This window comes from Myotis nattereri (genome assembly GCF_964212035.1).
Source record: "Myotis nattereri genome assembly, chromosome: 1".
In the NCBI taxonomy this organism is placed as follows: Eukaryota; Metazoa; Chordata; class Mammalia; order Chiroptera; family Vespertilionidae; genus Myotis; species Myotis nattereri.
This window is the reverse complement of record NC_138075.1, coordinates 95495216-95520949: the sequence shown is the minus strand read 5'-3', so window position 1 is coordinate 95520949 and position 25734 is coordinate 95495216. Positions and strand designations below refer to the sequence as shown.

Here is a 25734-nt window from a genome sequence, read left to right as displayed (position 1 = left end):
ATCGAACCTGGGACTCTTGAGTCCGCAGGCCGATGCTCTATCCACTCAGCCAAATCGGTTAGGGCAGCTCTCTGATTCTTATTTGACTTTGTGACACCTTCTGCTTTACTCCATAGAGTGCCATTCCATTTCTCCCAGCAAATTAAAGTTGGTTTTGTGTTGACAGTTTTGAGGATGCCTTTGACTCATGGGGTGCTGTATAAAAAGTTTTGGCTAAGGTGTTGATGGAACCAGCCTGTCTCTGAATTCTTTGTCCACAGAACTGAGACAGGTAAATACAACCTGAACCACCCCATAGATGAATTTACTTTGAACAAAAACTTTTTTTCCCACTTCCGCTGAAAGATGAAACAGCTTGGGCAAAACCTTAGGGTGGTCACTTGACACCAATGGCAAAGAACTGACCCAAACCAGAGGCTAATGCAAAGTGTAGCCAAGCTCAAGGCTTTCACGCAGTGTATTTTTTGTAGTAGTTGAAAGTGTATACTTTCACCAGAAATGCTTTAAATAAACACCTGTATTCCATTAGATAAATGTACAAGTTTATTTATTTAAACTTACGGTCTGGCTGACAGCTTCAAGTCAGGAATGCACATGTTGTCTTCTCCACAGTCCACCAGGATATGAGCCTGTGTTGTGCAAAAACATATCAGGAATAATCTTGGAAAACCGGAATCACATCCTTTTTCTTGAAAATTATGAACGATTCCACAAATTAAAGCAAAGCTTTCATTTCACTAGGCATGATTCTACCCAGCTAGAAGCCCCGTGTTCAGCAGTGACCGCCCAATAGAGGCCAGTTTACATAATAGCCCGATTCCAATTCATTCTGAAATGTCTGTAAAGAATGTGAGTCTGGCAATGTTTTGAGAATTACAGACTGTATTGCTTCCATTACAGCCACATTTTGAACATATTAAATCTTGGTTGCACAAGGGGATGGGCTTCTGAAAACACAATGATGCAGTGTTTCAGGAAACCTGTTAGAAAAATCACCCAAATGTTATATCTTTGTGCGCAGGAATGAGACAAAAGGGACTACGTTTCATCTTAAGGTCACAGGAGCTATGCCCAGGGCCTGACTGAGAATATGAAGACCGTCAAGGACCTACCTGTTCAGTAACAACATTTTCCCTGTAGTGGTTCAATATCGGTTTCACTTCCAGGCCTTCTTTAAAGGTGGATTCATCCAAACTGTAATTCAAACTAATGTTGATTGGAGATAATTTATCTCGGAATTCAGTTTCATCCTGGGAAAAATAATGACAGAGTCGAGGAAGGCTCTGTGAATCAGCTGCAGGATGTTAGTCTGTGAAAGGCACTGGCCTTCAGTCAGCGAAAGTGAATGATGAAGTAATCATCACCATCATGAGCTTAAGTACTCACTGACTATTAATATAGCTTAATTAATATGTGTTCAGAGATGATTCATTTAGAGCTGTGGCTTCATTGAAATACATGCTTCTAGAGGTAATCTTCAGGGTCTCCAGATCTTCAAAACTCACACAGGTTGCCCATATTGCAAAGTTAAAAAAAAATCATACTTATATATGTAATAAATATTTAAAGTTTTGCAAATTGGGATTTATATTTCCATGAGGATGGCACAATCTATGAGCTCTGTTGGGCTCACAGGAAGAAAATATCTTGATTCTCTTCCTCTCTTATCATCTCTTTAAGCCCCCTCTTGCATGAACTTCAAAACACTTTCAGCACATTTGGAGTTCCTTCAGAAAAAGAAGTAGAACTCCCTTGAGGTGAGGAGGTGAGTGAGTAGCATCAGCAGCAAGCCCTGAGCACACGGAACACCTTACTCCCTGTGGTGAACATGCCACCCTTCAATTATGTGCCAGTCAAGGTCATAATGAGACCCCAGGGTCATGCACCCAGCTTTCCAGACCTATTTGTAAACTTTGCCTTCACCAGATTTCCCCTCACTAAGTCCATTAAAGGAGGAGATGAAATAAGAAAGAATAATAACCTCACAACTGGTGAGAAGATGAAATAACTGTATGATAAATATTTTGGCTTTTTAAATTTCACGGTAGGTTTGGAGTTATTGGTAAAAATCCACTGCTTTAAAAATATAATTATAAATGACTCTTAATAAAGGCTTTGAATGCCTAAATGTTTTCCTGAGTTGGCTCTTAAATGCACATTGATAAAATCTGGCTAAACATACTCATGTAGGAGAAAAATTCAAATAAATTATGTTATTTTGCGGGGGAGGCAGTTACAAATGAAAACCACCTGAGTTAGTGCTATTATCAAGATTGTGAACAAAACAAAAAGAAACCATGAGAATTAATAGTAACATATGATTGGGTTAGTGGAAGGAAGTGAGGCTCAAGGCTGGAGTGCAGCCTTAAAATAAAGTTTCCTCCAATAAAATGAAAATGATGTGGACAAGGTTGATGGTTAAATGGAAAAAAAAAAGTGGTTGGAATGTGGTTCTGAATGTGAGAGGCCAGAAAGGTGATTCTGGAACACTTACTCGCAGGTAAACCATAAAGTCCTGGCACTGGTGGGATTTCTGCTGCTTTATCACGAGAGGGAAGATGAAATGTGACTGATGGTTGTCAAGGAAGAGTGTGCGTTTAATGGCACCTTTTTGTTTCAGGGAATCTAACTGCACCTCGGCGGTCAGGCCTATAGGACAGAAATAAAGTAAATATAATCAGGAGAGGAAAAGTATTTGGTGAATGCAGTGCTTTAGCAGAGGTATGAGTTCCTAGTTCAATTTGCTTACGTAGAAAACTTTTTTTTTTCATAGTTGGGTTCAAAAACAATAGAGGAGCTGAGAAAAATTTTAGGAAATACTCCCCACGCTAAAACACTTGTTTTTTACACAAATCATGTTTTTTTCATGAGGTTGGCAGAATCTATGAGTTCCCTTGGGCTCACAGGAAGAAAACATCCTGATTCTCTTCCTCTCTTATCATCTCTTTAAGCCCCCACTTGCATGAATTTCAAAACATCTTCAGCACATTTGAAGTTCCTTCAGAAAAAGAAATAGAACTTCCGCAAGGTGAGGAGGTGGGTGAGTAGCACCAGCCCTGAGCCCAGGAAACACCCCCACACAATTATTTCTGCTTTCTAGATAATATTAATACCAATTATTTGAGTAATGTTTATAAAGAGGGCTCCATATATACACTAGGAACCTCGGTATTAACAAAGGGCTCATTAAAAGTTCTATGAGGTCTGCACAGAGAAATACTTATGGTTGACTTTTCTTAGTATACTATAGGAGTATAAAAAAGAAAACACTCTCACCTATTGTGTTTGGAATGCTCTGGCCTTCTACAGATGCACATACTCTTAAGGAAAAGCTATGGAAAATAATAGTCAATAATTTATTGGTTAATAAAGTTTTGAATCTGAAGTAGAACTCTTCCCTTAACTCACCCTAGATAGATGAATACACCGTTTTCCTCTATACTTCACTTATTATACACATACAACTAAAAAATAAATATACATATAAAATATACACATAGCCTACCAGTTGGCCTCAGCACTAATATAATTAAGACTGGTGAGGTTATCTGATTTAATCAATGGATTGTTTAATCATTTGCTTGCTGCCTGTATTCAATAAATGATTATCTCCATGTGCCAGAGAGTGAAGAATTGAGCAGTACATCAGGGGAACAGCTAGTGGTAGAGCCTGGAGATGAGCAAGAACTTGACCCCATTTGAAGAACCTGAAGAAATTTGGTGTGGTTGGTGCATTAGAGGAAGATGGGAAAGATTGGGAAGGAACAAGGCTCTGAAAGTCGTGCTAAAGAACTTGAATTTAGTCCTAAAAGGCATGGAGCACCATGGTGAGATTAACCCACATCCCCACTCTGCTTGGAAGAAGAGAGAAACTCGGTGGCAACTTGCTAGGGGTGGGGTACAATTTGAGGCAGATACACTAGGAGAGGGAATGGCAAGAGAAAGAACATAAGGAGTATAGAGTGGCTGTTTCAAGCTAGGTAGGCACAATTATATGGCATATAAAGATGCTAAAAAGAGGATATATGTGCAAAAGAGGCACTTTATAGTTTTTCCTGAACATAATCCAGAGAGGTGTCTGCCACAGTTTGTGGGATGACCTGCACTTGGGCCTGTTCTGTGGCCATGGAAGGAATAGGAAACAGCCGATTGACTCTGCCTGCCTTGGCTGAATGTGCTCACCTCCCTCCTGACAAATGTCAAGCCCTGACAGCCAGCCTTTGAGATGGGGCTTTTTCACATTTCTAAGAAAGTGAAAATATAAGAAAAATACTTAAATATGATTTAATGACAGTTATAACATTTTTGTTAGTAAAATACATAGTATAATTAGAATATTTCTGCAGAACCCAAAAGGAATAAATAATCCCTAATCATACTTTAATTATGTGTCAGCTTCCTGTGTCAAACCTAATGAAAATGTGTCACATCTGGGATTCATCTATCTCCCGTGACCTCAGTCAATGTTTCCCTTCAGGGTAAATAATTTGCCATATGCCATTAAGCCAAGAGTTTCCTGAGATTTCTCCATTATTATAGCATTTTTACCACTTCCCCAGAGAAATCACAAATTTCAGCCCACTTCTACTTCAATTAGATATATTCAGGGAAGAGGAATAGTTAATTGCATCTTTGAATTTCTTAGTAGGTCTGCCTTTCAAAATTGGAACTTCTTTCTGTGTCCAACTTTTTTGGAAGTCCTTGGTTATCAAAGAAAGCTGCAAACTATTATTAACTAGAGACCCAATGCACAAAATTTGTGCACTTGGGAGGTGTCCCTCAGCCTGATCTGTGCCCTCTAGCAGTCCGGGAGCCCTTGGGGGATGTCCAACTGCTGTCTTAGGTCAGCTCCCTAATGCACATCCTTAGCACTGTTGTGGAGGCGGGAGAGGCTCCCGCCACCGCCCTGCACTTGCCAGCTGCGGGCCTGGCTTCTGGCTAAGCAGTACTCCCCCTGTGGGAGTGCAGTGACCACCCGGGGGCAGCTCCTGTATTAAGCATCTGCCCCCTGATGGTCAGTGTGCATCATAGTGACCAGTCGTTCCACTGTTCAGTCAATTTGCATATTAGCCTTTTATTATATAGGATTATTAACTGAGTTAAAATTTCAAACTAGGATTTATGGTCATAGTCAACATGGTACGTTATAGCTTGAATAGGCCTGATAGGAACAAAAAAAAAAATCAACTTAGCACTCTCATCACATAAATTCAAAATGAAACTGTCTATAGTGTTTCTGATATATCAGAGGTAGGATGATCCACTACAAATCCTCTAACACTAGTCCTAAACATGCAGTAATGGTTGGAATAATGCTTCTGTGATACAACAGTGCCAACAGCCATGAATAATGGAGGAAGAATAAGATAAATGTGGAACAGGATTTAAGTAGCAATTCATTTTTCAGTTTAACCAATTCAATCCTATTTCATTGATAGCAAACATAAGATTTTACATAAAGTTAGGCATATTTAAAGTTCTTTTCAGATTTGAAAAGTGGATAGTTATAAACTTTTAAATTTATAATATGTAACATTTTTACTAAATAGTTTTAATTTTTCTGATTTGTTAACAATTAAGATTGATTGAGCTGATTTTATGTTTTTATTTATAATTTAGAAATTCTAGTAGCAGCGGATACTTTATAAAACTACATAGCTGTTTGAAAGACACAGAAATTCACATCAATGGAAGTGAAGAACTATTTCTGAATTTAAGTTTACTTAATAGTTTCAAATGTGCGATACAAGGTTATATTAAATACAGACCAAAATTACAGAAAAGAAAATCAACAAATGTTTTTCAACAATTTTAGAAAGACTGAGCTAAATTCTTAGAACAAACTTAAAAGGTATCAGAGAAACACATTCTAGATTGAATCAGTTATTAACTTTTCAAATTTTCATGCTCTGAGCCACCATTCAACGTTTTAAATATGAAAATGAAACATCTTTCAGAAAACATATACAATAGAATAAAATAAACAATTATAACGGCATATATTTTATATTTGCCCACATAACAAATTGCATTTTATCTAAATAATAATTTAATGCAATCAGGAAAATGGTTCATGAAAAGATATTTTCTTGTTACAAAGTAATACTCTTTCCATAAAACCAAACAGATCTCATCTGTTAAAACTACTTACATTTTATAAAAATATTAAAAACCCTTAGAAAAATTATCTCATTTGAAACAATGCTTTATATCAGAGTGTGCCACACAGATATGCTTAAAAATTCAGCCTATACAGTCCATTCAGCTGTGAATGTGAACACACAGGACTATTAGGGGAAATACTGAATTCCTAATACTCATGCCTGTGTAGCTGGCACAGCTCATTGCATGCTCATTTAATCATTCCAGGGTAAGGACTAGCAGGAGAATTATGGTTCCTGTGCCTGGGCCATATAGAGCATAGCTTGTCCAAGTTCCTTCACATATTTTCTCAGATCAGGTTTTCATTATGTTTTATGGTTTGAAACCCTTTTAAAATGTGCTCTGGGCATTTCCCAGCTACTTTCTAAAGCTGGTTAAGGAGAGGACAGGCCTCTAAGTATGGGGAGCTCCCAGTGAAGGATGTTTTACAAAGAATTCTTCAGGGTCCTCCTCACCCCCACCCTCCACCCTCAAAGGCTTTGACTTCAGAATGAATTCCTACCCAAAGGCCATCAGCAGCATGCTGAAATTGGCTGAAAATACTGTAACTTCTTTGGGTCAAGACTGCATTCTGACAGTCTCAGGAACCTAACATACTGAGTTAAACCACATCTCTGGAAAATGAGGGCAAATCTCAAGCACACCAAGTGTTGGTTGATTTTTCAGAGGATGTACCTTGCTGGCATTGCCCAGTAGGACAAACCTTGACCCTCGAGGACCTGCATATTAAAAACAAATTGGCAGGCGTGATTGGTTTGGCTCAGTGGATAGAGCGTCGGCCTGCGGACTGAAAGGTCCCAGGTTCGCTTCCAGTCAAGGGCATGTACCTTGGTTGCGGGCACATCCCCACTGGGGAGTGTGCAGGAGGCAGCTGATCGATGTTTCTCTCTCATCGATGTTTCTAAATCTCTATTCCTCTCCCTTCCTCTCTGTAAAAAATCAATAAAAAATATATTTTTTAAAAAGTGTCATTTTCTCCGGCTGTGTGACCATCAAGTTCCATTTTGTAGTCCCTTTGGATAACTGGATAACTGGCAAGATTCAAAAACAGCACTTTCAGAACTTGGATAAGCCATACTCTATATGGCCCAGGAAAAGGAACCACAATTTTCCTGCTATTCCTGATGATGAGATCTTGGCCACAAAAAAATATAGTTTAGGACACAAAAATCACTATGTTTATGTTTACCTTCTGTCTAACGGTACAGGCTAAATTAGAAAGCCGACATATGTTTTGAGCACAGGAAACCAAGTAATTTAACCCACGCTTGGCCTCTGAAGAAAAAAAGGACGTTATATATGTCTGAAAAGTGGTATCTATACCATACGCAAATGTAAAAGTCAAGATATTTTATTATCTTTTCAGTTTGGTTAATGTTTCTTTTAAAATGCCAAGAATCTGAAAGAGTTCTCCAAGATTTGTTTCATTAGGATCACTCACAAATGTTTTTATACTGTTGGCCTTGGAATAAGGTGGGGATTAGGGTTGCTCACCCCCATGCAGTATAACTTTTGACTCTATAGTTGGCCCTTCACATCTGCAGAGTCAACTAACCACTTACGGAAACTGTTTTAGATCCATAGCTGGGAATCTGTGGTTGGGGATGCGTCATCCGTGGTTAGTTGAATCTGAAGATGTTAAACCTGCAAGTATAAAAGGCCAACTGTATTTATTTAAAACAAGTCTGCATATAGGTGGACCTGCACAGTTCAAACCTGTACTTCTCATCTCACCTGAGCCTGTAGGCTGGAGAAGTCTCCTTCAGGTGATAAGTTGACAGCAAAGGATCAGGATCATGTCATAGATCTTGACTTTTGTTTTAAAGACTTATGCTCGCTACTCCTATTTGGCGCACAGACCTGCAGCATCAGCACCTCTTGGAGTTTTGTTTTAAAGAAATGAAGAGTCTCAGGCCTGCCCAGATGGACAGACCCAGAAGCTGCACCTCCACAGAATCCATCAATCCAATTTAATTCCTTCACAAAATCCCCGCGTGATTTGAATGGACTAACTCACCAGGCCACAGAAGTCATAAACTCTGGAATCTGGCAAGTTTTATTTTCCAGGTTGATTATCACCGGGTGCAGCAGAAGCTGGGCATCCACCGTCACCACTGGTCTCGCTCTGCAGAAAGAAAACACAGGATGTAAATGAGCTCCGGGAGCCATCAGCAGAAGCCCACCCCACTTCTAGAGGCCACCGCCAACATCCCCCCCTTTGTGTCAAGAATTTTCCTCACTGCTTCAGCAGGTGGGCACCAGACTCAACTGATGACATCTGGGAGCTGGCGGACACAAATAAAGGATGTCCTGCCCCAGCAAGGAAAACCACCTTCCACACCTGCTTTGTTTATGGAGTGGGTGCCTAGCATTCTGGCAAGGTTGTTATGAAATACTGCTCTGGGACCTGTCACTATATCTATATCCACCTTACTGTTTGATTATTTTTTAGTTTCATCAAATTTTCTAGCAATGCTTTACAGATTTAACTTCATACATAGCAGTGGTTCTCCTGACTATCCTATCTAATAATCCTATCTAATAAAAGAGAAACATGGTAATTAGCCAAACGTCTGCTACCCTTCCCATTGGCTAATCAGGGCGATATGCAAATTAACTGCCAGCCAGATGGTGGCCGGCAGCCAGGCAGCTTGAAGCTAACATGAGGCTTGCTTGCTTCAGTGATGGAGGAAACCAACGTTCCCCACCTGCCTTGCTGACCTCTGAGCTTGCAGTTTGAAACATTGTTACAAATATAGAAGCTAAACAAACTCCAGAAACCTGCTTTCAGCCCGCCAGGATCTCAGAGCTGGAGTTGATACAGTGTTTCGATTATAGAACCCAAACAAACCAGATACCTGCTTTCAGCAGCAGAGGCCTAAGAGCTGGAGCCAAGCCTCAGAGCTAAAGCTGGCCCAGAATAAAAAAAAAAGAAAAAAAAGAGTGGTTGGGAGCTTCAGTCACCCGCCAGCCTGAAAACAGCCCTCATCCCCTCACCCAGACTGGCCAGGCACCCCAGTGGAGACCCCCCCCTGAAGGGGGTGTGACCAGCTGCATATAGCCAACATCCCCTCATCCAGGCTGGCCAGGCACCCCAGTGGGGACCCCCACCCTGATCCAAGACACCCTTCAGGGCAAACCAGCCGGCCCCCACCCATGCACCAGGCCTCTATCCTATATAGTAAAAGGGTAATATGTCTCCCAGCACCGGGATCAGCGGAGCCGAGAGGCCTCCCAGCACCAGGATCAGTGTGACAGGGAGCAGTGCCCAAACCCCCTGATCGCCCTGCAGCTCTGTGTGTGACAGGGGGCGGGGCCAGAACCTTCCTATCCACCCTGCTCTGTTCATGACAGGGGAAGGCACCCAACCCCCTGATCAGCCCTGCTCTGTGCCTGATAGGGGGGAGCTCCCCAAACCCCTGATTGCTCTGCGGCTCTGTGTGTGACAGGGTGCGGCGCCCCAACCCCCTGATCGGCCCTGCTCTGTGGGTGATAGAGGGCGACGCCCCAACTGCCCCCCACGGGCCCTGCTCTGTGTGTGCCAGGGTAGAGCCATAACCTCCCCATCAGCCCTGCCCTGAGTGTGACAGGGTGCGGTGCCCCAACCCCCTGATCTGCCCTGCTCTGTGTGTGACAGGGGGCGGTGCCCCAACTCCCCTATTGGCCCTACTCTGTGAGTGACAGCGGGGATCTCCTCAACCCCCTGATCGGCCCTGCTCTGTGCATGACAGGGGGGAGCTCCCCAACCCCTTGATGGGCCCTGCTCTGTGCGTGACAGGGTATGGAGCCCCAACCCCCCTGATGGGCCCTGCTCTGTGAGTGACAGGGGGCAGCACCCCAACCCCCTGATCAGCCCTGCTCTGTGCGTGACAGGGGGTGGTGCCGCAACCTCCCCATTGACCCTGCCTTGAATGTGACAGGGGGCAGTGCCCCAACCCCCCAATTGGCCCTACCCTGAGCGTGACTGAGGGTGGCATCGCAACCTCCTGATCCGCCCTGCTCTGTGCATGACAGGGGACAGTGCCCCAACTCCCCAATCAGCCCTGCTCTGAGCCCGACCAGGGGCTGCACCTAGGGATTGGGCCTGCCCTCTGCCACCCGGGAGCAGGCCTAAGCCAGCAGGTCGTTATCTCCTGAGGGGTCCCAGACTGCGAGAGGGCACAGGCTGGGCTGAGGGACCCCCCCTCCCCTCCGAGTGTACAAATTTTTGTGCACTGGGCCTCTAGTATAATATAAGCATCCAGGAGCTTTAAAACAGGTAATATCCTTCCCCCCCACCCCCCCACCCCCCCACACACACAGGCAAATCACTAGGGTCACTGGGTCAGGATCAGGCACTAGGTCAGTGGTTCTCAACCTTCCTAATGCCGCGACCCTTTAATACAGTTCCTCATGTTGTGGTGACCCCCAATTTCATTGTTACAAATTGAACATAATTAAAGCATAGTGATTAATCACAAAACAATATGTAATTATATATGTGTTTTCCGATGGTCTTAGGCAACCCCTGTGAAAGGGTCGTTCGACCCCCAAAGGGGCTGCGACCCACAGGTTGAGAACTGCTGCACTAGAAGGTTAAAAAACCTTCCAGGTGATTCTACTGTGCAGCCAAGTTCGAGGAGAGGGACTAATATAAACTCAATTAAAGTCATAACCAGATGAGAATGTAAGTCACAGGGAAAGGGGACAGGACAATTTTTAAACCTTGGTTCCAAGTCTTCAGATGACAACATGAAATGCTGCTGCATCACATGGTTTTTCTCTTACAGGTCGGAGGCTGCGCCTTGGGCAGAGTATTGTTTAGAACACTACTTTAAACAATTTCAGGATTACAATGATGGGTCCACTGGGAATTTTCCGAAACTCTGTTATCTTATTTATTTGTAGTCTGTTATATAATTGTGCTTTCAATATATTTTTTGGTCTTTTTTTTGTTTGTTTTGTTTTTTGTTAATCTTCACATGAGGATATTTTTTTTTCCATTGCTTTTCAGAGAGAGTGGAAGCAAGAGAGGAATGGAGGGGGAGAGAGAGAAACATCAATGTGAGAGATTCACATTGCCTGGTTGCCTCCCACACACACTCCAACCAGAGGTCAGGGAGTGAACCTGAAACACAGATATGTGCCCTTGACTGGGAATTTAACCCATGGCCCTTTGGTGTGTGAGCTGACGCTTTAACCACTGAGAAACACCAGCCAGGGGTGTCTTTTATACTGTGTTGTTAGCTCCAGTTCTTGGAAAAGTAGGTAATAAAACAGGATTAGACATGCAAGACATTTAGGAAGCAAACATTATGAGAAAAAAATGGGTGAGAGTGGAGGAGGCTGGGAGCCAGTGGCCAGACTGCGATGCGGCTGATCCCTGTGAAGGAGCAAGGGAAGAAAGGGTATAAAGTAAGGAGTTCCAGCCAGAGCACAGGAAGCCAAAGCTGCGGTTAGAGAAGCGCCAGGGCTCTCGGGGACGCGCCTGCGTTTCTATCCCTGCTGCGCCCAGGGATTGGCTGGGAGAACACCTGACCTTGGCCAGTGTGGTGGTGGATTTGGAGCATAGCGCCTGCGGCCAGTCAGTCTCTCTCCATAAGCTCTGTTGAGTGCATCCTCGTGGCCACAACAAACACAGCCTCATCCTCTGGTGCTTTGAGCAGTTCACTCATCTGATTGTCTGTAACCTGAGTGGAGAGTGACTGGCATAAACTGGCCCTGCGTGCTGGGGCTGGTGAAGAACATCTTGCCTGCTGAGGAAACCTAACCTTAGGGTCTCCCTAGGAATTGAGCGAGGTTAGCAGTATATGCCTAGGACACCTGGAGCAGCTCTCTGCCTTTGATATCCTGGCCTGTTGTCCTCCATCCCCATATACTTTTTATTTTTAAGAAGAAAAATAATCTAAAAATGTTGAGCACTTGTCTACCAGTTACTATTCTTGTACTTTGCATGCAGATTCCCACTTAATGCTTTTTTGACAAAAATAGACTTATAAAGTAAATATTGTTATCCCCATTTTATGGATGAAAAATGAGAGGCTCAGAAAGATGAGAACTTGGCCAATATTACAAATTGTGAGTGTGTGGGAATGGCCAGGTTTTTGAAGCTGACCGATCTGTCACATTTGAACTGATGTTCAATACTTGCTATTGGAGGCTACGAATTCTTGTTATTTTCTATTCCCTAATTTAGTGTCCTCACTTTTCTATAGAGGACATGGTTACATTCTCCCACCACACATTCCTTCTCTATCAGCACATTTTAATGCATTTATAAAGCCAAGGGAAGCATGTAAATACAGTAACAACAAAAAATGTTTCACTTTATAAGTTTTACTAAGATTCATATCTTCTTTTTATTTTTCTTAAATCCTCATCTGAGGATAGGTTTCCACTGATTTGAGAGAGAGAAGAAGAAACATCAAACATCGATGTGAGATAGAAACATCGATTGGTTGCCCCCACTGTGCACTCCGATGGTGATTGAACCCACAGCCCAGGCATGCGCCCTGACAAGGAATCAAACCTGCCATCTTTTGACATATGGTGCAATGCTCCAACCAACTGAGCAATACCAGCCAGGACTCATATATTAACATTATGTTAGTAGGGGCTGGAAGTCTGGTCATGAGGTATGAGAATAAAAAGATAGAGGGATAAATGAAGGGAAAAAATGAGAGCAAAAATGTCTCCAAATTTTAAATAGAGCATCTAAATGTTTTCCAAAATAAATAGTTGGGAAATACTCTCTAAGACAAAACCAATAACAAAAAGGAAGTGCATTTGAAACAATTAGAAAAGCACATCCATTAATGGATGGAAAAAGAAAATGTGGAGTATATACACAATAAAATATTATTCAGCCATTGCAACAATATGGAAGGACCTTGAATGCATTATGGTAAGTAAAAAAAATTCAGAGAAAAATACCATATGACCTCATTTACATGTGGAATCCATAAAAAACATACAAAAAGAAAATGAACATAGATACAGAGAACAGATAGATGGCTGCCAGAGGTAGCAGGGGTTGTGTGGGGCAGGGGCAAAATGGGTAAAGGTGGTTAAAAGCACAGACTTCCATTTATAAGATTAAATAAGACTTGCAATGTACAGTGACTTTAGTTAATAATACTGTATGTATATTTGAAAGTTGCTAAGAGGGTAGATGTTAGCAATTCTCATCACAAGCAAAATAAATTTGTTACTATGTGTGATGATAAATGGTAACTAGACTTATTATGGCAATCATCTCACAATATATACAAATATTAAATCATTATGTACACCTGAAGCTAAGATAATGTTGCATGTCAATTATATCTCCATTTAAAAAAACATTTGCATACCGCCAACCACATACCTATAAACAGCTACTTTTCCTGTTCCGAATGCACCCACAATTAAATCTAAAAAAGACAAAAACACATGCACAAATTTTATAGAAACAATTAATCTAAGCTTATCATCATAAATAGCATGCAGAGCATCCTGAAATGCCAGTTGTAAGATGAGAGTCACAGAAATAAGCACAGCAAATTCTAGAAAGCTGGCCTTCCTCATCACATTTTAGAAAGGACATTAGAAATTCACTGTAACTGTTCAATATGACACATGAGCCAGTAGATTTCAAATCCTTCTGAACTCAAGAAGGCCAGCTTTCTAAAAATGCTTAAGAAACTCATCATAACACTACCTCCAGACTTAAGGCACATATCCTTAAGGAAAGCAAAGGGGGGAAGCATGGGTATAGCGTCTACTGCGTACTAGGCTTTTAAGTAGGGTGTTCCTAAAAAGTGTATAGACACACTTTGAATAGCTATAAAGGCAGTGCTTATTAAAATACATTTCATTTTCAAAATTTAGCTATCAGCTGTTACATTTTGGGGGACACCCGGTATATTGTTTTATTATTCCCCTACCAGCAACAACTCTATGAGGCAAGTGGTATTACCAATGAAGTGGGACATTTTGACTGTCATCTTGACACAACCATTTGCTCTTTATAAATATATACTTTTGGCAAAGTGATCAGTAGTATATATAATAATTAGCATAGCATTATAATGATCTCAAATAATGACAACAATGATAATAACACATATTGAACACCTACTATAGGCTAGAAATTTTTCCAAAATATTTACCTTAACTGATTCCGAGCAAGAAGTTAGGAAGACTCTATCATTAGCACAACTTTGCCGATGTGTACATTGGAGCTTAAGGAGGCTCACCTATAAGATCACACAACTCTGGAAGCGGTAGAGCTGGGGTACAGCAGTCCTAGACGATGTGAGGGGCAATGCTCACAGTGATCTCAGCGATTGGCTAATATACAGGCATAACTCTGTTTTTCTTACTCTAATTTATAATGGTTATTCTTGGTAGATGTAGTTAAACAAAAATAAAAATGAGAATGGCTAAACATGCAGAATAAAGTTTAAATGTAGAGGTGAGAATGCTGGATGTGGTAGAAATAGTGGCTGCAGGAGAAAACTTACAGTAGTCGAAACTATAATTGGTTATTCTAGAACAGAAGTAAAAATGAAAAAAAAAAAAGAAGAGGGGGTACTATATTTGACCACTGCATATGGAAATGCAATCAAGGAATTAAATTGGATTGATGGAGTTTGCACAGGAAAATGATTTGTGGTCATATTCCCTCGACACTCACTTTTCTGGGACATAGAATGGTGTCAGACTCAAGCAACTATGATTCTCTTCTGGATGCTTCTCTTGCTGTGCCAAGATGGATAGAAATTGGAAAGTAACTAGGAACTAATGGCTCAACCTTATGAGATAAATAGTATCACCAGTGAAGTGGGACATTGCTTCTTTACCCCTCACGAGGGATGACTCTGAGCATGTACTTCTGAGCATGTCTCCCAGATTTCCCCAGCTAGACAGAGCCCTACTTGCCTACAGTGCCAACCTTTTTATAATAATCTTTTATTACATCCTTCCTTTCCACATCTCTCTTCCCTACTCCCTTAGCAATGTTTTCTTTTCAGTATTTCTCAAATTGCTTCTTTTCTAATCCTTGTCTTAAAGTCTACTCTGGAAGAAGCCAATCTAAGACTAATTCTTGTTTAAAATGTGTGTGTGTGTGTGTGTGTGTATGTGTGTTTAAATGGACTTGAACATCTTCAGGGTTAAAACCATGGTCAGAATGTCTCTTGTTTTATCAATACAGAATCCGATTCAGGTAATAGCCCAGGACTGAATTCCAAAGCTCCATATTTTAAGAGATGTGAGCGCTAATGTTGAAATATGTCAAATTAAGGTGATCTAAGGATCTCTGTATCTGTGAGATTAAAGAACACATTAAGAAAAGGGCTACAACTTGCCCAACTATAGCTCATGGAATAAAATATTCTTTTCCAAGGGTTCAAATCTTTGAAGCCAGAGCCAAAGTTTCTAAGTCTACAATTTTTAAAAATCATATCAGAATTGCACCATTTTCAAAAATTTCTGTTATATCTATTTCTTCCAGTGTATCAGTGCCTTTTTACTATGTCAGAGAAAAAAGAGCTACTGACTTGAAGAAACCTGAACTGTTCTTCCTGTGTGATCATGGGCTCCAATATTTATACAAGTGCAACACAGGTGGCCCTTGGCCAGATACGTATCTGCTGACATGACACCAGACAGGAGAGTTCCATTATGAAAACTCATCAAGAGGAATTATGTGCTTTACTTTTGGTCCCAAATAATTATATACCAAGATTAGATGTTTTATAAATAGCATGAATTATAAGAACGGACTCTCTGGAAATGGCAAAGAAAACAGGACTGCAAGCTCATCCAGGGCAGGAATATTTCTTCAGGCTTTCATATCACAAATACTTTACAGAATGGTATGGGTTGAAATAAAATAATCTTTGCATCCATAATACCAGTTACAGAGCCAAATTCAGAGCAGGGGATTATAAATTTCCATAAAATACGGGGATAAGTAGTAATGAGACAATATCCTAAAGATGAGAAAGATGAAGGAATAAGACAGTTATTAAGACAGGCTAATGTAAACTATAGCTAAATTCTGTTGGATTTTTGCACGTGCACTTGTAGGTATCAAGAAACACACAGACACACACACACACACACACACACACACACTCACACTCCAGATTCTAGAAAATTCTAGAAAGTAATACAGTGGCTGCATCATGATGAGATTGTCATTATAGATGAGAAGTTAACAAACACCCTCCTAATGGTCATGAGCAAGAGGCCTTTTTCTTTAGGAATATTAGTTCCAGTGCCTTAGGGTGGGAATTTTCCTACTCTGGAAAAATAAAATAACTGGCAAAATAGGCCACAATTTTCTTCATGAGAATGTGACCACAGTTATTCCCAGGCCAAGAAAACAATTATCTACCACAAGAGTATGTTTGTCTTTTGAGACACCACCTTGGTATTGTGCCTGCTGGAAAAGGCTGGAAGCATTTATGTTCAGAACCTCAAAGTTCCTAGGTCTCCCTAGGGGAGCAGGATTGATCTGCTGATCTGTGTTCGTAACTAGTTTGTCCTTCCAAAATATGTGATTTGTTTTGATAAGTACTATGTAGTTTCTGTATACTAGTATATGTATTTAATGTGCTATATATATGTTCCATATACATCTACACTATTAAAAGACAAACATGCAAATTGACTGTACCTTTGCTATGCCTCAGGCCGCGCTCACCAGCCAATCAGAGTGACTATATGCAAATTAACCCAACCAAGATGGCGGCCGGCAGCCACGAAGCTGGAGCAAGCAGGAGGCTTGGTTGCCCCAATGTTGGAGGAAGCCAAACTTCCCAGCTGCCATGGCGGGCTCTGAGCTCCACTCAAAGCAAAAAAGTTTCAATTATAGAAGATAAATAAACCCCAGATACCTGCTTTCAGCCAGCAGTGCCCATGGAGTTGGAGCGAGCAGGAGGCTTCCCTCCCACCTGCCCTGGCCAGCTCTGAGCTCCTATCAAGGCTACAAGTTTCAATTATAGAAGGTAAATAAATCCCAGAATAAAAAAGAAAGAAAAGGAGTGGCTGGGAGCTTCCATCGCTGAGGGGGTTGGCCAGCTTGAAGACGGCCCTCAGCCCCTCATCCAGACTGGCCAGGCTCCGCAGTGGGGACCCCCCACCCTAAAGGGGGTGTGGCCAGCCTGAAAACAGCCATCAGCCCCTCACCCAGGCTGTCCAAACCTCCATGGAGTGAGGGTCCCTACTCGGGGGGGCTTGACCAGCCTGCAAACAGCCATCAGCCCCTCACCCAGGCTGGCCAGACACCCCAGCGGGTCCCCCACCCTGATCCGGGACACCCTTCAGGGCAAACCAGCCAGCCCCCACCCATGCACCAGACCTCTATCCTATATAATAAAAGGATAATATGCAAACTGACCCTAACAGAAGAAAGACTGGGAATGACTGGTCACTATGACACACACTAACCACCAGGGGGCAGCCACTCAATGCAGGAGCTGCCCCCTGGTGGTCAGTGGGCTCCCACAGGGAGAACTCTGCTCAGCCACAAGCCAGGCTGATGGCTGCCAAGTACAGCAGTGGTGGTGGGAGCCTCTCCCGCTTCCTCAGCAGTGCTAAGGATGTCTGACTGCAGCTTAGGCCTGCTCCCCGCTGGCAAGTGGACATCCCCCAAGGGCTGCCGGGCTGCCAGAGGGATGTCTGACTGCTAGCTTGGGCCTAATCCCCCAGGGAGCGGGCCTAAGCCAGCAGGTGGACATCTTCTGAGGGGTCCCAGACTGCAAGAGGGCATAGGCCGGGCTGAGAGAGCCCCCCAGTGCACAAATTTTTGTGCACCGGGCCTCTAGTATATTTATATTTGTGTATATACACAGGGTGGGGACAAAGTAGGCTTATTGTTGTTTATATGGAAAACAATAAAATAATTAATAAGTAATAATACAAGAATAAATTGTGTTTCCTGTACTCACAACTATAAGCCTACTTTTGCTCCACCTTGTATGTATACACACATATATGTGTGCATACATGCATAAACACACATTTTTTTGGTTCAAATGAATTGTTTTATTTCCATCTTTAACACCAGCAGAGGGGTCCAAAACACACTCACTGTGCTACATGGATGTAGTTTTAATGTAATAAAGAAATATTTTAACTATGAATAATAAAAAAGAAATTAATGAAAAGGAAATATTTGAACTATGTACATTGAGGAAGGGAAAGGAATTTCTTTTCATATCAAACTTTTCTTATTTTCTTGTTTCTGAATAGTAGACACAAAACATACTTTCCCTCCAATTTAATTCAGTATGAAGTAATACAACTTTTATGATCAACCATTTGTCTTTAAGCATAAAGACATATAGGCATATACACACAAACACCTACACACAATTTACTTTTAATCTTGCAGAATTCTGTCATGGTCAGGAATTTAATGGCAGTCAGAAAACAAAGAAATGTTGGTGCTGATATTCAGGTTCATAACTCTGCAAACTCTCTCCTTCACTTTGAGACAACAGGCCTTATACCATTACCTAATGTTTACTTTCTTATAGAAAGTTCTTGAAGGCAGATTCTGAAAACAAACACATTCAAAATGGTGCCTTTCTTTAAACAAAGATACCCATTTTTTTTTTTCTTGAAGAAAAAACTGGCAACTAAAATTGGTTCTTCCCCCTTAATCAAAAACTGTTCTCAGAATACTGAAGTCCTTTTTTAGCACCTCACATAGCCTGAGAAACACAGTTTATTTTCCTTTTGGCTTTTGATGGAACAACTGAGTACTTTTAAGGACACAAAAAGAGGACATTAGCATGAATGCGGGATCATCTGGCAAAAATAATAACCCTAAAAATGCGAGGTCATAAGATATGTATACCTCCATTTTGTATTTAATTTCTACAAAATTGTTATTTTTAAATGAGCAAGAAGAAAAGAGTTGAGCTTTTCAAGTGGTAGTTGGAGTATAGAGTCAGATTTCATTAAACTATGAAGAAAAATTTAAGTTCGATTTGAAAACATCAGCCTTGTTTTGAGTATAAATCTGATGTTTGGGTTGTAGGCAGGGTACAGGGAAGAGCGACTAAAAACTTCCTAGAAGAAGGAGAGCAGATGGAGGGGAAGCTAGCATGTGGAGCAGTGACAGTATTAAAGAATCACCCAGTGTTGTTTCCTGGAAATCACCATGTCCCCCGAGTGCCTACATTTCAGTCATGGGCCTTCTTACTCTCTCGTCTTGTTGAGATATACGGGGGTGGGCAAAAGTAGGCTTACAGTTGTAAGCATGTGAAACAGTTTATTCTTGCATTATTATTTATTAACTAAGGGGCCTGGTGCACAAAATTCTTTCACTGGGGATGGGTCTCTCAGCCCCACCTGTGCCCTCTCACAGTCCGGGACCCCTCACTCCTTACCCCTGGTGGTCAGTGCGCATTATAGTGACCGTTCGTTCTGCCGATCGGTCAATTTGCATATTAGTCTTTTATTATATAGGGTTAGAGGCCTGGTGCACGAAATTCGTGCAGGGTTGGGGGGGGGGGTTGTCACTCAGCCCAGCCTGCACCCTCTCCAAACTGGAACCCATCTCACAAACCAGGACTGCTGGCACCCAACAGCTCACCTGCCTGCCAGCCTGATTGCCCCTAACTGCTTCTGCCTGACAACCTGATCACCCCCTAACCACTCCCCTGCCAGCCTGATCGATGCCTTAATGCTCCCCTGCTGGCCTGTTTGCCCCCAACTGCCCTCCCCTGCAGGCCTGGTCACCCCTAACTGCCCTCCCTTGCAGGCCTGGTCCTCCCCAATTGCCCTCCTCTGCAGGCCTGGGTCCCTCCCAACTGCCCTCCCCTGCAGGCCTGATTGCCCACAACTGCCCTCCCCTGCTGGCCATCTTGTGGCAGCCATCTTATGACCACATGGGGGCAGCCATCCTGTGTGTTGGAGAGATGGTCAATTTGCATATTACCTCTTTATTATATAGGATGTTTATAAGAATGTCTGGCATCTAGTAAAAAATAAACATTAATTATTATTATCAGCCTTAATTTCTACACTAATAAAAGAGAAAAATGGTAATTGGCGTACGATGATACCCTTTTCATTGGCTAATCAGGGCTATATGCAAATTAACTGCCAACAAGATGGCGGCTAATTTGCATATGTAGGCACAATGCAGGGAGGCGAAAGGGAAAGCAGGAAGAAGCCCCCTGCCACTGACAGTGATCGGAAACCCAGGGGGGAAGCTAAGAGCTGAGGGGCAGGGCAAAGGCGGCCCTGGGGCTGCCTTTGCCCTGCCCCCCAGCCATAATCAGAGAATCAGGCGCCTTTGCCGCCCTGGCCAGTGATAGCAGGAAGTAGGGGTGGAGCCAGCGATGGGAGCTGGGCACGGTCGAAGCTGGCAGTCTCAGGAGCTAGGGGTCCCTTGCCTGGGCCTAAAGCGGAGCCCACGATCGTGGCGACCCCCGCTGCCACTGCAGGTCCCCGCTGCCCGGGCCGGACGCCTAGGCCAGAGGCGTTAGGCCTGGGCAGGGGCGGAGCCTGCAACCGCGGGGAGCTGGGGGTCCCCTGCCCAGGCCTGACACCTCTGCCGGAGGCCTCAGGCCTGGTCAAGGGGCGGCCGATCCGGTGATTGGTGACCGGAGGGTGATGAGGGTCAACTCCTCTGGCTGAGGCATCAGGCCTGGGCGGGGGGCGGAGCCGGGGATTGGGGGGATATGATGGTCCCCTTGCCCAGGCCTGAAGCCTGGGTCAGATGTGTCAGGCTTGGGCGGGGGGTGGAGCAAGCGATCAGAGGGAGATGGGGGTCCCCTGCCCAGGCATGATTCCTGGGCCAGAGGCCTCAGGCCTGGGTTGGGGGCAGAACTAGTGATGGGGGGAAATTAGGGTCCCCTGCCCAGGCCTGACGCCTCTGTCAGAGGCATCAGGCCTGGGCAAGGGGCCGATCCTGCGATTGGAGGGTGATGGGGGTCAACGCCTGAGGGCTCCCAGTATGTGAGAGGTGGCAGGCTGGGCTGAGGGACACTCCCCCCACACACACACACCCAGTGCACGAATTTCGTGCACCGGGCCCCTAGTATAATAATAAAAGCGTAATATGCTAATTAGACCATTCGACCTTCCAGACAAAGCCAGGGCTGTAAGAGAAGCCTGGGTCCTGGGTGCCTGCCGGCAGCCAGGGGGAGAAAGGCCTACTCTTGAATGAATTTCATGCATTGGGCCTCTAGTTCATAATAAAATCTCATAAATTAATAATAAAATGATAAGCATTCTAATGCAAAGATTACAAATAGTCAAGTCACAAAATAAATAGCTATGATCAATAAATATATCAAAAGATCTTCAACCTTATTAGTCATAAGAAATACAAATAAAAAAAACATGTGGCTACCACTTTAGACATTTCAAATTGGAAAAGATACAAAGATTAGTACTAGGAACTGTTGGATAGAGAACCAAGGACCAAGAATTCATGTGCTCTGCTTGTATGAGTATGAATTTGAACAATTTTTTAAAAACGTAATTAAATTGATTGGGACAACATTGGTTAATAACATTATATAAGTTTGAAGTGTAAAATTCTATAATACATCATCTGTATATTGTGTTGTGTGCTCACTACCTAAAGTCCAGTCCCCTTCCATAATCATGTATTTGATGTATTTGATACCCTTCACCCTCTTCATCCTCCCTCCTTTCCCTTCTGGTATCTACCATACTGTTATCTGTGTCAATGAGTTTGTTTTATTTGTTTGTTGCTTTCTGTTTTATATCCCCCATATGAGTGATATCATATGGTTCTTATTCTTTTCCTTCTGACTTATCTCACTTAGCCTGATACTCTCAAGATCCACCCAAGTTATCACACATAGTAATATTTCATCATTTTTATGGCTGAGTAGTATTCCATTGTATACCTGTACCACATCTTCTTTATCCAATCATCTATAGAAGGACACTTAGGTTGTTTCTATGTCTTGGCTATTGTGATTAATACTGAAATGAACATAGGGGTATATATATCTCCATGAATAAGTGTTTTCAAATTTTCAGAAGAGGAATTGCTGGATCACATGGTAGCTCTATTCTTATTTTTTTTTTTTTTGAGGAAACTTCATACTGTTTTGCATAAAGCCTATACCAATTTACATTCCCACCAGCAGTATATGAGGGTTCCCTTTTATCCACATTCTTTCCAACATTTGTTATTTCTTTTTTATTGATAACTAGAGGCCCGGTGCATGAAATTCTTGCATAGGTAGGGTCTTTAGACCTGGCTGGCGATCAGGGCCAATAAGGGCCTTCTGGCTGCTGGCTGCCGGCTGGCACTTTCCTTTGTTCCACATTGCCCCTGGTGGTCAGCACACATCATAGCTAGCTATCAAACTCCTGATCTCCCAGTCAAACTCCCAAGGGGACAATGTGCATATTAGGCTTTTATATATATACATAGTCATTCTGATAAGTATAAGGTGGTATCTTATCATAGTTTTGATTTGCATTTCCATTATAGCTACTGAGCTTGAGTATCTTTTCATGTATGTTGGCCATATGTATATCTTCTTTCTTATAAGGTAGTTTGATGCTATGTATGACAATGCAAACCTTTTCATTCTTAGGTATTTAACCTGAGGCTATATTGGACAATGTACAAAGATATATCAAGCAAAAGCTAGCTTTTTAAACATGTTAAATATACTAATTCCTTCTTTACAATGATCCATGATGTGGAGGCCAAGCTTTAAACACAGGCCTCACAGATCCTATCTACAGGCTATTTTTCTCTCTTTAAAAAAATTTACAATTAAGGTATATTTTACATACAATAAATTTAATCCTTTTTAGTGTCCTGTTCACAGAGCTTTGATAAATGCATCTGGATTATCACCATAATCCAGAATAGCACAGTTCCATCAACTGCAAAAGGAAGTAAAGTAACCCAAAAATATGTGAAGACTAAACAATATACTACTAAAAAATGACTGGGTCAAAGATAAAATAAAAGGTGAGATCAAAAGATATAGAGACAAATAAGAATGACAATACAATATATCAAAACTTCTGGAATACAGTACCAGTAAAAGCAGTAGTAACAAGGAAGTTTATATCATAACAGTCCTATCTCAAGAAACAAGAGAAATCACAAGTAAACAACCTAATATCACATCCTAAAGAACTAGAAAAAGAAAAACAAAAGCACCCCCAAAGTCAGCAGAAGAAAGGAAATAATAAAATTAGAGCAGAAATGAATGAAATAGAGAACAAAAAGACTATATAAAAATTAATACAACAAAAAGTTGGTCCTTTGAAAATATTAATAAAACTGACAAATTCTGGCTAGACTCACTAAGAGAAAAAGAGAAAAGACCCATATAAACAAAATCAGAAATGAAAGAGAAGTCACCACAAACATCACAGATATACAAAGGATCATACTAGAATATTATGAAAGACTTTATGCCACCAACTTCAATAACCTAGAAGAAATGGATAAGTTCCTAGAAATATATAACTTTCATAGACTAAATCATGAAGAACTGGAAAATCTAAGTAGATCAATCAGCTGTCAGGAAATTGAAAGAACCATCAAAAACCTCCCCAAAAGTAAAAGTCCAAGACCAGATGCTTCACCAGTGAATTCTACCAAACATTCAAAGAAGATTTAAAACCTACAATTCAAAACTACAATGAGATACTACCTCAGGCCTATTAGAATGGCTATTATCAACAAGACAAGTAATAATACATGTTAGAGAGGTTGTGGAGAAAACATAAACCTCATTCACTGCTGAATGTAGACTGGTACAGCCACTATGGAAAACAGTCTAGCAATTCCTCAAAAAATTGACCCAGCAATCCCTCTTCTGGTTATACACCTGAAAAACTTGAAAACATATATTGGCAAAGATATATGTACCCCTATATTCACTGCAGCATTATACACAGTTGCCAAGACCTGGAGACAATCAAGGTGTCCTTTGATAGAAGATCAGATAAAGAAGATATGGTCCATATACACAAGGAAATACTACTCAGCCGTAAGAAAGGATGAAATACTGCCGTTTACGACAACATGGATGGACCTTGAGAATATTATACTAAGTGAAATAAATCAGGCAGAAAAAGCTAACAACCATATGATTTCACTCATATGTGGGATATAAACTAAAATTTGTGGACACAAACAGCGATATGATGGTTGCCAGAGAGAAGGGGGTGGGTGGGTGGGAGATGAAGGAGAACTAACATATGGTGACAGAAGATGATTTGACTTTGGGTGGTGGGCACACAGTGCAACATACAAGTCTTGTAACATAGATATACATCCCAATAAATTTAATAAAATAAACAGATAAATAAATAAACACACCTTATCAACAGAGTAGAACAGTCCCATCATCCAACAATGTTCCCCATGACCCCATGCAACTTTTAGTGAAGCCCAGCCCTGCACCCAGCCTCTACATCTACTAATCTGGAGAATGTCATGTAAATGGAGGCATACAGTAAACAGCCTTTTAGTTATGGCTTCTTTCACTCAGCTTAATGCATTTGTGCTGCATCTGTGATGTATGTGTATGTGTCAGAAGTTCATTCCTTTTTATTGCTTAACTAGTGGCCTGGTGCACAAAATTTGTGCACATTAAAAGGGGATTAATTAGAGGAAATATTTTAATATTGCTGTTTGCCCTTTCTCTATCATAGAAGTGTCAGAGATGAAAGAAAATTAGTAAAATGTATATGAAAATCTTCCTCCTGTCAGAGTCTAAGGCAGGGGTGGGCAAACTTTTTGACTCGAGGGCCACAATGGGTTCTTAAACTGGACCGGAGGGCCGGAACAAAAGCATGGATGGAGTGTTTGTGTGAACTAATATAAATTCAAAGTAAACATCATTACATAAAAGTGTACGGTCCTTTTTTTTTGAGTTTTATTCATTTCAAATGGGCCAGATCCGGCCCGCAGGCCGTAGTTTGCCCACGGCTGGTCTAAGGCGTGCTGCGGGATCCAGAGTCAAGTCCCCGCACACCCATGGTGCCTCAAAATTGTGCAAGACCCAGACCCAGCCAACCCTACCCCCATTGGGCTAGATCCAGACCCAGTTGGCCCTACCCTTATCAAGCCCCACCAGGCGGGGGGGAAGGGGGGTTGCAGCCTCAGGTCCCCTGACCCGACACCAGGCCTGGGGGTGCAGCCTCAGGCGCCAGGCCAGGGGGTGTAGCCTCAGGGCCCCCAGCACACCCTCAGGTCCCCCGGCCCAGTGCCAGGGCAGGGGGCACAGCCTGAGGTTCCCCGGCCCAGGCTGAGGTTGCACCTTGAGGTCCCCTGGCCCAGGCCAGAGGGCACGGCCTGAGGTCCCCCATCAAGCCCTGCCATGTGGGGACATGCAGCCTCAGGTCCCCCAGCCTGGCACCAGGGTGGGGTGCATGGCCTGAGGTCCCCAGGCCCAGGCCAGGGCAGGGGGCATGCCTTGAGGTCCCCATCAAGCCCTGCCAGGTGGGTGGCATAGCCTGAGGTCCCCTGGCCTGGTGCCGGGGCAGGGGGCACAGCCTGAGGTCCCCTGTCAAGCCCCACCAGGTGGGGGGCACAGCCTCAGGTCCTCTGCCCTGGCCCAGCCCATGCAG

The 25734-nt window shown here is 42.6% G+C and overlaps 1 protein-coding gene across 1 annotated transcript in view; it reads right to left on the bottom strand.

The window, feature by feature from the left end:
• Window positions 1-25734, bottom strand: part of ITGA8 (integrin subunit alpha 8) — a 206155-nt gene that overhangs the window by 63711 nt on the left and 116710 nt on the right. The window contains exons 14-19 of the mRNA XM_081087480.1: window positions 13508-13553; window positions 8180-8287; window positions 3277-3332; window positions 2495-2649; window positions 1113-1250; window positions 562-629 (exon numbers count right to left, since the gene is read on the bottom strand). Of these exons, the coding sequence (XP_080943606.1) occupies window positions 562-629; window positions 1113-1250; window positions 2495-2649; window positions 3277-3332; window positions 8180-8287; window positions 13508-13553 (571 nt within the window). The remainder of the gene's footprint in view (window positions 1-561; window positions 630-1112; window positions 1251-2494; window positions 2650-3276; window positions 3333-8179; window positions 8288-13507; window positions 13554-25734) is intronic.